The following is a 15,778-nucleotide window of genomic DNA, read 5'->3' as shown; positions in this document are numbered from 1 at the left end:
AAAATAAAATAAAATAAAATAAAATAAAATAAAATAAAATAAAATAAAATAAAATAATAAAATAAGCAAATCAGAATAGGACAAAACAAGGAAAGAGAAGGAAAAGAGCCTAAGAGAAGTCACACACACAGACACACACACACACACACACACACACACACACACACAAAAAAAAAAAAAAGATGCAGAAGCAGAGACCCAGGCTATTGCATAGTTAGGAATCCCATAAACATACAAAAGTAGAAGCCAAAATACGTATGCAAAGAACCTGGAGGGTAAAAAGAGATAAGACATCTAATATATCAGCAAAATTTAAAAATAGAAATAAAAAAGCCCTGACAACATTATGAGACAAGGAACCTCCAAAGGTGCCACTGAGTTGGTTTTCTGTCAGCCATCCAGTGCTGAGCATGAAGTCCAACATTAAGAGTAGTTTACTCTTGCTCTCCCCATGGGGCTGCAAACCCTTTCAGCTCCTTCAGTCTTCTCTCTCACTCCTCCATTGGGAACCACATGATCAGTTCAATGGTTAGCTGTGAGCATCCACCTCTGTATATGTCAGGCTCTGGCAGACCTCTAAGGAGACAGCTATATCAGGCTCCTGTCAGCATTCACTTACTGGCATCCACATCAGCATCTGTCTTTGGTGACTGCATATGGGATGGATACCCAGGTGACACAGTCTCCAGACGGCCCCTTCTTCAGTTTCTGTCCCACATTTTGTCTCCATATTTGCTTCCATAAGTATTTTGTTACTCCTTCTAAGAAGGACCAAAGCACCCACACTTTGGTGTTCCTTCTTCATGAGCTTCATGTGGTCTGTGAGTTGTATCTTGGTTATTGCAAACTTTTGGGCTAATATCCACTTATCAGTGAGTACATACCATGTGTGTTCTTTTGTGATTGAGTTATCTCACTCAGGATGATATTTTCTTGTTCTAAGAATTCCAGCCAACCAGAGCTCCCAGGGTCTAAACCACCAGCCTGGGAGCACATAGGGAGGGACACATGGCTCCAGCTGTATATGTAGGGGGAGGATAACCTTGTCAGGCATAGGTGGGAGAGAAGGTCCTTGGTCCCGTGACGGCTGGATACCCCAGTGTGGTGAAATTCGAGGGTGGGGAGGTGGGAATGGGTGGGTGGGTGGGACACATCCTCATAGAAGCAGGAGGAGGGGGGATGGGATAGGGGGTTCCTGGGTTGGGGGAAATGGGCAAAGAGATTACATCTGAAATGTAATAAAATATCCAATAAAAAAAGTTTGGAGAGATCATGGACATCAGGCACATATTTAGACAGAATAAAAGCAATAAAAAAGTGTAGTTTACCCAGTGTGACTCCATTGGAAGAAACAAAATTTTCATTTGCTAATGGTTATCAATTGGAGTTAACTGTGGAATTAGAGATAGGAGCATGTGTGTTCAGTTCTCCTTTCAGCTCTAGGGCCCCATCTGGTGCAGACCTGTAGCCTCTGTTCACACTGCCTCAGTCTCTGTGAGTTCAAATGTGCCAAGATCCTGTTGCTTTAGAGGGTCATGTTTCCTTGATGTCCTCCAGCCCCACTGGCTCTTACACTCTTTCTGCTTTCTCAGTTGAAGTTATTTAAAAGAATTCAGTGTCTTAGAGAGGTTTTAATTGTGTAGCAGATGTGAGTGAGGATACTAATGATTGGTTTGCATGATTAATATGTTACATAGAAGATAAAAGAACTGAAATGGGTTCACTAATGGCAAATACAGGACAGAAAATCCTGTATGTTTTATTTTCATAGGAAATACTTGCTAGTATTTGCTGTATGGAATGAAGAACAAGAGAGGCCTGTCCCCTATATGTCATCACTAATGCTCTCATGTTATATTAAAATACGCTATCTCTCACATGTGTTATCTCCTCTTTTCTCTACAGGGGTTCCAAACTGAAAGTCCTAGATTTGAGACAGGATGCTGACTGCAGGACCACGTGTTTTGAAATCAGGACCAAATCTTTCTGTTTTCATTCTTGTTCTTACTCTCAAACCTCTTCCCGCAAAAGAGGAAAACATAGCACTGTAAATTTAGGATCTGAGGTTCAGTTGTCCAGATATCCTACTGAATTACTACTGGACCTTTCCCTTAATGGTACCTTGAGAACAAGGACATTTTTGTCTTTCCTTCTCAGTAAAGTTGAACAGAGCTCAGGGTCCTTACACCTCTGTTGTCGTGATTTGCAAATTGATAAACTGTCTGACTATAACAATACACTGAAACTTCTGAATCTGTTTTGTATTGATCACCTGGCAGTTGATCAGGCTTCTCTGAATGATATTAACACCCTATTGTCTCAGATAGTCCACTTGGACAGTCTTAGTTTGTCTAAAATCACCCTCACATCTCTGAATGGGAAAATATCCAGAAGTTTCCTCACTCAACTTGAGCGAATGGACAACCTTCAGGAGCTAAACCTGTCTTTCTTCTGCCTAACAAATCGTCTACACAAATTGCTCAGGTAGGAGTTTGAGGGGAGGGGTACTGGGCTTCCTGAACACTCTGTTGTTCAGAAAGGAATGAAATTATTCTATAAAATTTGTAAGCCACATTGGAATCTATTGTGACAAGAATGTCAGTAGTATCACTACTGGAAATTTGAAACTGTCCAACTGAGGACTTTATTTATAATAAGGGAAAAGGCAGGTTTATAAAAATAAGTTGTATTCACTCATTTATGCAGCCAACCACACACACACACACAATACAGGGCCCAAATTAGATTAATGAAAAAGACATAGCCTTTCTCCAGCTAGCTAGAGACGAAATGGAAGCAAAGTGGTGGAAGAAGTTAGAGATTTTATTCTTTCATGCTTACAGATGTGCTTATCAAATGATCTCCATAGTTCATAATGTCAGATCATTTTTGTTCATGTGTTATGCTCAAGAATTAGGTCCAGAACCTTATGATTTAGGGACATGAATTTGGTTTTTATTCCTGACCCTGTTCCACTGAATAGTAGAATTCGTTCCCCATGGACTATAAGTACCAAGTAGGCTATTTTTTTCACTTATTATTTGACAGAACCGAGCATAACACTATCTTGTACATATTCTGAAGATTACAAATCTGTGTCTAAGAGTGAAAAAGAATGTTTCTTCAAACCATAAACCTATTAAGTGCGTTAAAGCCCACATTGTTAGTGGCTGCACCAATAAATGTGAAAAGTAGTTTGTTCTAGATTCATAGATGTCCTTTCCCTCACCAATTCCTCATTCTTCAGCAGTGCTTCTCTGTTTTCTCCCTACAGAATTCTACCACATGATCTGGATTACTTGAATTTGCCTCTCTGTGAGCTTTCTTACAGAGACTTCAGATTTCTCTCCCAGTGTCCTCAGGCCACCCACCTCAAGCTGCTGAATCTCAGTAACAACCCAATATCATGGGAAGAGTGTGAGCCTTTGCAAACGCTTATGGAGAATGTCTCTGGTACCCTGCAGCATCTAGAGATAAATCATTGTCTTATAACAGATTCTACAATATTTTCTCTTATCCCAGCACTCAGCCACTGCTCCCACCTCCGTGTGCTTAGTTTTGCTTCTAACCCCATTACAATGTCCATGCTCACGAGAATTCTGCAAAACTTACTACCACTAATGGAGCTGAAATATGTTATTTACCCTATCCCTGTGCATTGCTATGAACGATGGTATTTTCAGGGTACTTTAGACCGACAGAAGCTTGCCGAAGAGCAAGCACAACTGAAGGGAATGCTACAGGCAGCACATTGGAGTGACATGAATTGGATCGCTTTTTCAGAGTGAATTTCACAGTTCAACCAGTTTTCAACACTGATATGTGCCATTGAAGCACTCAGTGTTCTTTCATGAATTCCACATGTTTCATAGGTAAGATTCTTATGTTGTAGGAACTGTAGTCAGGAACTATAGATATGTAACTGAACTTCATAAAGAATCACCCTAACTAAACATGGAAGAGTTGAGAATTCCTTTGAGTATTTTGTCCATTGTCATTAATGGTCTTACTGACCAGTATGATATGGATCAGCAAGTCATGATAACTTATACCCCTATCCTCATAGAGATTTATCTGTAGGAACCTGACACCAACAGGGTCAATATAACTTTCCCTGGATGCATTTGGGAAGACCAGGTGATTACTGAAGCCAATACTTTTATCCCTTAAGTTGTATTAAACTTTCATATTTAAGGCTGTCTTTAGTTTCTTATAGAAAATCTGTATTTAACAGTGGGTAAAAGAATGTATAACCACTACCCATTGATGATGTCTTCAATTGTAAGTGGCTATCTCTTCCCCTTTCCTCAGACTGCAGTGTCTCAGTTCTTTATTCCATACTCATTGACCAAGGATCACTGTGGGATATTATTGTAGGCAGTAAGGATGAAAAGACAAGACAAGTTCCTGCCTCAAGCCACTCAGATACTGAAGACTTCTGTGGTTTATCAGTTGTAAGTGCAACTAGAAAGTTGTTTTACACTCTTAGACACCAAGCTTTATATTTCTTATTCTTGATATATATTCTCTTCAATACAAAGTGGACATTATGATGTTGGATCTCCTCAGTGGAACTCAGGGATTCAAGGTTACCATCTTTGAGGCATTCACTCACATCTGTTTGATGTCTACCTTCTGTCATCATGCAAAATGCCTGGTATAATAGGCTGGTAAGGAAGAGAAATTTGTTTCCTTGTTTTAGACATTTCACTAAGGTTATTTGACTGTACTGCTTTGGGACTTTGGCAAGACAGAACATAGTAAAGAGCTTTGGCAGATGGAGATCCTTTAAACTCATGAGGCCAGGGAACAGAGAGAGGAGAAGTCCTCACACAGCCTTCAGGAGTGTGATTATGCTGATTAGCATCCTTGAAATAGCCTGCTATAAAGTTTCTACCACCTACCCTGGAGCCATTCTTGAACTAGCCTGCTCAAAAATTTCAACTACCTGCCATGGAACTATCAGCTTGAGACCAATATGAACTTGGAAAGACATTTAGGAACCCAGCCATAACACTGACCGGTTTTCCTTTAGGTGTTTACTTTACACCTAGTCATTCTGTCTTGCTGTACCATGTAGATTTCTGTTTGAATTTCTTGCTGCTTCCATTCTACTATAGTTGCTCTGTTCATTGTGCCTTATTTCAGACAAATATGTATATTTGGTTAATCTAAAATGTGCTGTACCATAAATTGAAATGCTACATTGTATATATAAAAGTTGGTAAGCAACAAAGAATTAGTGATTGTAATGTTGATGTATTTGGAACGGTAACTATCATACTAGGTTTCTTTGAAATTAGAATTTAGTTGTAATCACATGTTGAAATGTTAACATTACTGTCACTCAATAATTTAGTAACCAAAGAATTGAAAATATAGTTATTTGTGTTCAGTGTTTCAGTGTTGCAATGAAATGGACTGCATTTTAAAGATGTAGTAAGGGAGAAAAAAGTGAATGTGATGTGCTTACACTGGTTCTACTCTGAAAAGTTAACATTCTAGGTTTCAGAGAGTAACTCAATAAGTAGGCCATTGGGATTGTGCAGTAAGAACAGTCGCTAAATTTGACTACTTCAATGCCACGGTAGAAAGTGAAAACCTATTTCCAAGGCATATCCTCCAATGTTCACATGTATTCCATGGGATTGATGCAATTCTACTCTCACACAGACACACACACACAGACACACACACACACACACACACCACATACACAAATACACACATGATGCACACAGATACATACAAGTAATAATAGATTAAAATTAAAAATAAACTAAATTTGATTCATAATACCCATTGAAATAATAAGAACATCAGCAAAAATTAACCTGCAAAGTAGTTAAAAAACATTCACATTAATTCTGGTTTTGGTGATAAGAAATTACATTTTCTTTTAGGAAGAAAAATGATAAAATCATAATTGACTTATAGAGTTTCCTTTATAACATGGCATTTCATACATTGAATAAAAATGTAAATTAATGATTTATTAATATCTCTCCTATTACTTATATAGACTGTCAAAAGTTTTAAAATATCAGTAAAGTAAGTAATAGCTTTGTATTGATTTCTTGTTAACATTACATTATTTTTAGCATTCTATATTAAATAAAATGTTGTTAAGGAAAAGTCCAGGGAAGGGGGATCAGGAAGGGGCAACATCTATAATATAAATAAATAAAATAATGAATAATTTAAAAAGATGAAATTCCCTTCTTTTTTGTCTTTTGATTTCCTCATTCCAATGTCGTACTTAGCATGAATTCTGTGCATGGGAAGAGTTTTGTCACATAACAACCATCTATGTTTGAAGCGTGGGGTATTAGTGACAGATACCCTCAGTCAAATGGTGAGGAGTAGAAAGGGACTGATGTTACAAACGTTGACCAGTCTTGCAGTCCAACCAAACAGACCCAGTTCAATTTGAAGATCTGTGATGATTTCTTGTATTGAAGGCTTTCTTCTATTTTTGAAGCTACTGTTTAGGTATAAGGCTGTTTTCAGGATCATTCTTCCATTTTCTTGAGGATAGTAGATGTTTAAAGTGGAATTTTTCTACTAGATCATCTTATATCAATTAATTTTTGGAGATGGTTTAAGAAATTAGAATCCTGATAAAATTGTACGCTCTTAGGAAGTGAGGCTAATTATTTTTTAAATGACTATGATGCATTTGAAAGAAAGTAAGAAGAGGTATTTGAGTGAGTTTGGATAGAGAAAACTATAGGGGAGAAATGTTGTAATTGTAATTGTTGTGGGGTATCCACCAGAGAAGACCCTTCAGACATGGATCTGAACCAATAGAAAGTCTTTATTGCCCCCTGTCAGTGGGTAAAGAGACACCTTGTGGGTGATATTGTTCTTATGTTCATCCTATCTTGATGCCTGGCTTAGTGTCCAAAGCTGTTTTATGTCTAGGACATATAAAAATAAAATCAAGTACAGGTAGCGCAGTGCAGGGTGTGGAAGACAGACAGAGTCCTACATTCTGCCAAGCAGGTGAGGATGTCCTCAGACCTGTCCTCTGCCACATGGCACCAGCAGGCCATAAACACATGGAGCCTCACCTGCTACCACACAGTGAAGTGCTGGAGGAAGAGCACATACAGAGACCTTTGGATCACATAGCACCCAGAGACTTCTGGTGCATGGCACAGGCAGGGTGTAGATACCCCTTGAAGATGTTAGCCAGAAGGCCACCAGTTCTGTAGCTAACCTGCAGCAGGAGCCACCACAATATGTGAGCATGTAGTGGACAGATGGGAGAGAGGGAGAAGTGGAACAGCCTGAGCATTATGAAGGGAGAAGGAACTGGAGACTCCAGGGTGGAAAGGAGTAGCCTGTTGTGAGTGGCCAGTCCTGCCACATGGGGCCATAGTGAGGTCCCAGCCTGAGCTTAGGGCCACGGTTGTGGCTGTGGCTGTGGCTGTGGCTGTGCAGCACCAGGGGTTATTGGTGATATCTATGGCTCATATTACTGCTAGAGAACAAGGGGATATCTATTGTCAGTACAGCTGCTTGGGACCACATGGATGTCCCAGGGCAGTGCGAAACTGCCCTCCCCCTCAACACACACACTGCCTGAGGTGCTCTGGAGAATTGGCCCTATGTCTCACTGGCAGCAACACTTGGGAAAACGGGTCCTGTGCCCCACTCAGGCAGCACAGTGGAGCTGGCCCTGGTGAAGGGGTGTGGGTGAGCCAGCCTTGAGGGCAGGAGGATGGAAGAGCTGGCCCTGCCACTCATCTGCAGAGAGGTGGCATGAGTGCAGGGGTGATGCCCTTCCCTCTCCTCCCTTGCCACCTGTGGTAGTCAAAGGAAGTAGCCCTACTCTCTCCCCTAGACAACAGAATGAAACTGGACCTAGTGGTGCCAGAGTGCATGGGTGAGACAGCTCGGAAGATAGGAGAGCAGGCAGGAAAGCTGCCTCTCCCTCCACCTTCACCAGACTTGAGACTCCTGAACCACACAGGTTAGCTTCCCTTTCTTTACCTATCTTTCCTGCTGGCTGAGCCCTCTGGTCCAAGCCAAGCTGCCTTGAGCATCCCACTATCCCAGGGGAACCTCCATTCCCTACCACTTCTCCTCCACCTTTATAAGACTCTTGAACCATACAGGTAAGTTTCAATTCCCCCACCCATCTTTCTTGCTGGCAGAGTCCTCTGGGCCAAACCATTGTGCACTGGACAGCCTGCTATCCCAGGGAGACATCCATTCTCCCTTGACCTCTCTCTGCCCACCTTCGTTGGACTTGGGACTCCTGAACCATACAAAACTGCAGGTCCAGAAACATACAGCCCAAGGATATCCATCAGAGGCTTGCCACACCAGTACCATCAAGAATGACACCCCTGCCAATACCTACTACAACAAGATCATCCAGGGACCAGAGCCATCCAGATGGCTAAAGGCCCTCAAAAGAACACAATCAACATAAGCCAGGGTAATATGATACCTCTAAAGCACAACTACCCAACTACAGCAAGCCCTGGGTATCCTAAAACAACTGAAACACAAGAAAATGACCTTAAATACAATCTTATAAAGATGATAGAGGCCTTTAAAGAGGAAATGAATAAATCTCTTAATGAAATATAGAAAAATACAATCAAACAGAGGTCTTTAAAAGGGAAACAAATAAATTCCTTAAAGACATACAGGAAAATGCAATTAAACAGGAGAAGGAAATAAATAAAACTGTGCCAGTCCTGAAAGTGGAAATAGAAGCAATAAAGAAAACACAAACTGGGAAAATCCCAGAGATGGAAAACCTAGGGAAGAGAACAGGAACAACAGATGCAAGCATCACCAACAGAATACAGGAGATGGAAGCGAGAATCTCAGACATAGAAGATCCAATAGAAGAAACTGATATATCAGTCAAAAAATGTTAACTCTAACATTCTTGACACAAAACATCCAGGAAATCTGGGATAAAATGAAAAGACTTAACCTGAGAGAGAAGATGGCGGTCGCCGTGAGAGCGTTGCAGGAGCAGCTAGAAAAGGCCAAAGAGAGCCTCAAGAATGTGGACGAGAATATCCGCAAGCTCACCGGGCGGGACCCGAATGATGTGAGGCCCATCCAAGCCAGATTGCTGGCCCTTTCTGGTCCTGGTGGAGGTAGAGGACGAGGTAGTTTATTGCTAAGGCGTGGATTCTCAGATAGTGGAGGAGGACCCCCAGCCAAACGGAGAGACCTGGAAGGGGCAGTTAGTAGGCTGGGTGGGGAGCGTCGGACAAGAAGAAAATCACGCCAGGAAAGCGACCCAGAAGACGATGATGTTAAAAAGCCAGCACTGCAATCTTCCGTTGTAGCTACCTCCAAAGAACGCACACATAGAGACCTTATCCAGGATCAAAACATGGATGAAAAGGGAAAGCAAAGGAACCGGCGAATATTTGGCTTGTTGATGGGCATCCTTCAAAAATTTAAACAAGAATCTACTGTTGCTACTGAATGGCAAAAGAGACGCCAAGAAATTGAACAAAAACTAAAAGTTCAGGTTGAAGAGAGAAAGCAGGTTGAAAATGAGAGGCGAGAACTGTTTGAGGAGAGACGTGCTAAACAGACAGAACTGCTGCTTCTGGAACAGAAGGTTGAGCTTGCGCAGCTGCAAGAAGAATGGAATGAGCATAATGCCAAGATAACTAAGTATATAAGAACCAAGACAAAGCCCCATTTGTTCTATATTCCTGGAAGAATGTGTTCAGCTACCCAAAAACTAATAGAAGAGTCACAGAGAAAAATGAATGCTTTATTTGAAGGTAGACGCATCGAATTTGCAGAACAAATAAATAAAATGGAGGCTAGGCCTAGAAGACAATCAATGAAGGAAAAAGAGCATCAGGTGGTGCGTAATGAAGAACAGAAGGCGGAACAAGAAGAGGGTAAGGTGACTCAGCGAGAGGAAGAGTTGGAGGAGACATGTAATCAGCACAATGATGTAGAGATAGAGGAGGCAGTGGAGGAAGAGGAGAAGGAAGCAGACGTAGCTCTTAGTGATGCAGAAAAAGAACAGGAGGAGGAGGAACAAAAGCAGGAAGTGGAGGCTAAGATGGAGGAGGAAACTGAGGTAAAAGAAGGTGAGAAACAGCAGGATAGTCAGCCAGAAGAAGTTATGGATGTGTTAGAGATGGCTGAAAGTGTCAAAAATGTAATTGCTGAGCAGGAAGTAATGGAAACTAATCAAGTTGAAAGTATAGAACCTTCAGAAAATGAAACTAGCAAAGAATTGGAGCCAGAGATGGAATTTGATGTTGAGCCAGATAAAGAATGTAAATCTCTTTCTCCTGGAAAAGAGAATATTAATTCTCTGGAAGTGGAAAAGGAGTCTGAGGAAAAAGAAGATAAAGAACCTGAGCCCCATCCTGAGCCTATGGCTCAGCCTCAGCCCCCACCTCAGTCCCTGCCCCAGAGCCAGCCCCATTCTCAGCCCCACTCTCAATCCCAACCTGTACTCCAATCCCAGCCTCTCTGTCAGCCTGAGACTTTGCCATTAGCTGTTTTGCAGCCACCTCAGGTTATTCAGGAGCAAGGGAATCTACTACCTGAGCGGAAGGATTTTCCTATATAGTCTATAAAACTCCCTGAGGTGCCTGTAGAGCCAGTCTTGACAGTTCATTCAGAAAACAAAAGCAAAAATAAGACTAGGAGCAGAAGCAGGGGGCGAGCAAGAAATAAAACAAGCAAGAGTAGAAGTCGGAGCAGCAGCAGCAGTAGTTCCAGTAGCAGCTCTACTAGTAGCAGCAGTGGGAGAAGCTCCAGCAGTGGCAGCAGTAGTAGTCGTAGCAGCTCCAGTAGCAGCTCCAGCACGGATGAGAGCAGCAGCAGAGACAGCAGCAGCAGCACTAGCAGTAGCAGTGAGAGTAGGAGTCGCAGTAGGGGCCAAGGACATAACCGAGATAGAAAGCACAGAAGGAGCGTGGACCGGAAGCGGAGGGACACTTCAGGACTAGAAAGAAGTCACAAGTCTTCAAAAGGTGGTAGTAGTAGAGATACAAAAGGATCAAAAGATAAGAATTCCTGATCTGACAGAAAAAGGTCTATATCAGAGAGTAGTCGATCAGGCAAAAGATCTTCAAGAAGTGAAAGAGACCGAAAATCAGACAGGAAAGACAAAAGGCGTTAATGGAAGAAGCCAGGCTTGCTTAGCCTATTCTTTGCAGCAGCAGATTTCTTGATGAGTAAAAGGATTACCTTGTAAAGAGGATGCTGCCTTAAGAATTGCATGTTGTAAAAATTCTTTTTGGAAAATACAGACTGTTTGTTTACCAGACATTCTTGTACTTTTTGCATAATTTTGTAAGAGTTATTTATCAAAATTATGTGAGGTTCAAAAATATGTAAAAATGATAATAATAAAAAAGATTAACATCCCTTGTCATCTTTTTAAATACCCTATTACTCTTCAATCAGAATCTGTATATTTTAATAGGTAAATCTTTACATTGTTCCTTTATGTTCTGTATCATACATTGCTTTTGTAGAAATAAATATGCATCTTTCATTATTTTTGGGATGTCCTTGTTGACACTTGTATAATAAATATCTTTATATCATTTTCAGTTTTTGTCACAAGATACTGAACATGATTAGGATGTTCTTGAAGGTTTCATCACTTTGATTTGCCTGAAAACAGTTACCAGGTTTTTACAGCTTTGATGGGGAATAGTTTTTAAACATTTAATTATTTCCTATCTTACAATTTTTAAGCATTTTTCTGCTTTTCATTTAAACCATTCAGTGGGTAAATAACTTAAACAGTACGATTTGGTTGTCATTTCCTGGTTATAGAACATTCTCTTGTCCTCACAGCTACTTGTGTGATAACAACATAGTGTATACTCTGTTATAGTTATCACCTCCTGGGTGGTGGGGGTGGGTACAAATATCTTCTAAATTTGGTTTATGAATTTGTGGTCTTGTCTTTTTTGTTGGCTATAACTGAGACATGCCAATCTGTGTTTTCAAGAATTTTTGTTTAAGGAAGTATTGTATGGAAGTTTACACAATGAAAGAAGTTCGGGGCTGGAGAGATGGCTCAGTGGCTAAGAGCACTGACTGCTCTTCCAGGGGTCATGAGTTCAAATCCCAGCAACCACATGGTGGCTCACAACCATCTGTAATGAGATATGATGCCCTCTTATGGAATGTCTGAAGACAGCTACAGTGTACTTACATATAATAAATAAAAAAACTTTAAAAAACAAAAAAAGAAAAAAAAAAGAAAGAAGTTCATCTAGACTTGAATATGTAAACAAGATAACACACAAGTGTACCAAATGATTAATAACTTTGTTGTTTATAAATTTGTATGGACCTGGAGTATCTGTTGCCCATTGCTATATATGTGCAAATAAATGTGGCTTAGACTTGAAAAAAAAAAAGAAAAGACTTAACCTAAGAATAATAGGAATAGAAGAAGGTAAAGAGTCCCAGTTCCAAGGCCCCAAAAATATCCTCAACAAAATCATATAAGAAAACTCTTGCAACCTAAGGAAAGAGATGCTATAAACATATAAGAAGCTTGTAGAATAGCAATTAGACTGGACCCAGAAAAGAAAATCCTCCCGACATACAATAATCAAAACACAAATTCTACAGAACAAAGAAAGAATATTAAAAGCAGCAAGGCCAGCAAGGAAAAAGACCAGATAACATACACGGGCACACCTATCAAAATTCTACCCAACTTCTCAACAGAAACTCTAAAAACTAGAAGGGCCTGGTAAGATATTTTGGAACCTCTAAAAACCATGGTGCCCACCTAGACTAATATATCCGGCAACACTCTCCATCACCATACCTTGATAAAACAAGATATTTCAAGATGACCTAGATTACTATACTCAGCAAAATTCTCCAGCACCATACATGGATAAAACAAGATATTTCAAGACCAATCCAAATTCAAACAACATCCATCCACAAATCCAAGCAAATGGACCCAAGAAGCAAGCAGGAAGCTAAACACCAATAACCCAAATAACCCAATTAAAAACTGATGCACAGAACTAAATAGAGAATTCCCAACAGAGGAATCTTGAATGACTGAGAAGCACTTAAAGAAATGTTAAAAGTCCTTAGTCATCAGGGAAATGCAAATGAAAACATCTCTGAGATTCCTCTTATACCCATCAGAATGGCTAATATAAAAAAAAAAACTCAAGAGACAGCACATGCTGGCAAGGATGTGGAGCAAGGGGGACACTTCATCACTGCTCGTGGGAGTGAAAACTTGTATGATCACTTTGGAAATCAACTTGGCAGTTTCTCTGAAAACTGGGAAGTGTTTTACATCAAGACCCAGCTATACCACTCCTGGGCATATACCCAAAAGATGCTCCATCCCACAAAGACCCTTGCTCACCTATGTTCATAGTATCTTTATTCATAATAACCAGAAACTGGAAACAACCTAGATGTCACTCAACAGAAGAAAGGATAAAGAAAATGTGGTACATTTACACAATGGAGTACTATTCAGCTATTAAAAACAAAGATATCATAAATTTTGAAGGCAAATGGATGGGAGGTGGGAATATCATCTTGAGTAAGCTAACTCACTCCTCAAAGGACATGCATAGTATGTAATCACTTATACATAGATATTAGCCATAAAGTATAGGATACCCATGCTGCAACCCATAGACCCATAGAAACTATAAGGAGGGCCCAAGGGAGGGTGTGTGAGTCTCAGAAGGAGAATTTAGTCATCAGAGGTGGATGAAGGGAGGGAACTGTATGGGAGAGAGGATATGGAGGGGGATGGGGGCTCAGGATTGGGTTGGAGAAGGACAGAAGAGGTGGCTAGATAGCCATGAAAATGAAAGAAATCTACAACTGACAAGACTGAGGAGGTGGTGGGCATCTCATGGAAGAAGCAGAGACCTGGGATAAAAGAAGCACCCAAAAATCAATGGGGGTGACCTTAGCTGTGACTCACAGCATTGGGGGTATGGAACCTGAAGAGGTCACCTTCTGTAGCCAGGCAGGAACTCCAGTGGAGCAATAAGGACTCCAGCCCACTCACAAAACTTTCAGCCCAAAATTTATCCTGTCTACAAGAAATGCAGGCACAGGGGATGGAGCAGAGTCTGAGGGAATGGTCAACCAATAACTGGCCCAACTTGTGAACCATCCCATGAGCAAGGCCTAATCTCTAATACTATTAATGATACCCTGTTATACTTGCAGACAGGATCACGTTATCCTCTGAAAGGTTCCACCCCTCAAGTGACTCAGACAGATACAGACACCCAGAGCCAAACAGTGGATAGAGCTTGGGGACTCTTATGAAAGAACAGGAGGAAGGATTGTGGGCCCCAGATGGGATAGGAAGTCCACAGGAAAACCAACAGAGTCAATTAACCTGGACCCTTGGAGCTCCCAGAGACTGAACCACAAACCAAAGAACACACATGGGCTGGACCTAGCCCTCCCCCAGCCCCTGGCTCATATGCAGCAGATGTGCAGCTTGGTCTTCATGTGGGCCCCAAACAACTGGGAATGGGGCTATCCCAAAATCTGTTGCCTGTCCGAGGGATATGTTCTTCTAGCTGGGCTGCCTTGTCTGGCCTCAGTGGGAGAGGAGTGCCTAGCCTCATAGATACTTGAAGTGCCAGGGTGGGGGAATACCCGGGAGGCACTGGCTCAGAGGAGAAGTAGGGTGGGAGAAGGATTTTCGGAGAGGGTGACTGGGAGAGGGACAGTTACCTGGATGTAAAGTGAATAAGTAAAATAATAATAATAATAACAACAACAAGATTCTGACCCTGATTTAACTTCTTTTGTTTTTTGTTTGGTTGGGTTTGTGTGTGTGTGTGTGTGTGTGTGTGTGTTGTTTTTTATTAAACTAGCAGTAGCTGTTGCAGCTCTTAGAAACGTGTGCCATCTAATGGCTACAAGGTCCAATTGTTTGTATAAGTATGTCACAGTGTTTCCATGGCCTCAAATTTGGGTTAAAACTGTTTTGTAATGTCTTTTGTTTTGTGGACAATCAGATGAAAAGATTTTGAAACATTTGGAAGTGCTAGGGCTGGAGCCAAAAGTCAGAGATGTTTTTAAAGCCTCAAATGTCTTTTGTTTAGTCTCAGTCCAGAATAGGACTCAGTGTTCTTATGTTGCACTGGTGTATAGAGGCCTTGCTATTTCCGCAAACTCTGGTATCCACAGATAGCAATAGCTAGCTGCACTTAAGTGTACACTTGAGTCTGTCTCGTAGTTTTTGGAGTTGGGATCTGAAGGATGGCAGCAATCCTGTTCTGAGATCAGTTCCTTTTGCATTCTCTTAGCTGATAATCAAGACCCTGATGTACAAAGTTGGGCTTTCTTAGTGACATTCTGTAATCCAAGGTCTGTAACTCTGGCAGCAGTCTGTCAGTGGCCCTTTTATAATTTATTTTAGTGTTAGAGCCTAGGAGGGTATAATTAATATTTTAAGTGTTTGGTTATAGAAAACCTTTGACAGTAGGGAAGGAGATCAGCATGTAGTGTTTTTAAATTCTTAGGGCAAACTGGTCTAGTTGCCCACTGTAATCTCCACCTGGCTCTGTACATTTAAAAGCATAGATGGGTTGACTCGCCTCTGCCAATGGAAGGCTGAAAAATGCATCTTTCTAATCCAAGACAGTGTATAACTGTTTCTCTAGAAGAATCAGCTTCATTAGAATCAAAGTTCCCACGTTTCTTCACAAGCAAGAGAGGCAAAATCCAGGTGACTGTTAGGGTACTAGTATGCCTTACTATCAAAGCCAAGCAGTATCGTCTG

General features: G+C 41.0%; 1 protein-coding gene and 1 pseudogene across 1 annotated transcript in view; both read left to right on the top strand.

Annotated features, from left to right (window-relative positions):
* The window catches only part of LOC114634735 (melanoma antigen preferentially expressed in tumors-like), a 4,433-nt gene extending 645 nt beyond the window's left edge, over positions 1–3,788 (top strand). The window contains exons 2-3 of the mRNA XM_028783348.1: positions 1,906–2,484; positions 3,275–3,788. Coding sequence (XP_028639181.1) covers positions 1,906–2,484; positions 3,275–3,788 — 1,093 coding nt within the window. The remainder of the gene's footprint in view (positions 1–1,905; positions 2,485–3,274) is intronic.
* A 5,180-nt stretch (positions 3,789–8,968) lies between these two features.
* Positions 8,969–11,137, top strand: LOC114634734 (annotated as a pseudogene).
* The last annotated feature ends 4,641 nt before the right edge of the window (positions 11,138–15,778 follow it).

This window comes from Grammomys surdaster, unplaced genomic scaffold (genome assembly GCF_004785775.1).
Source record: "Grammomys surdaster isolate TR1022 unplaced genomic scaffold, NIH_TR_1.0 1071, whole genome shotgun sequence".
Classification (NCBI taxonomy): domain Eukaryota; kingdom Metazoa; phylum Chordata; class Mammalia; order Rodentia; family Muridae; genus Grammomys; species Grammomys surdaster.
Note: the sequence above shows the minus strand (reverse complement) of the source record. Positions and strands in the feature narration are given on the sequence as shown.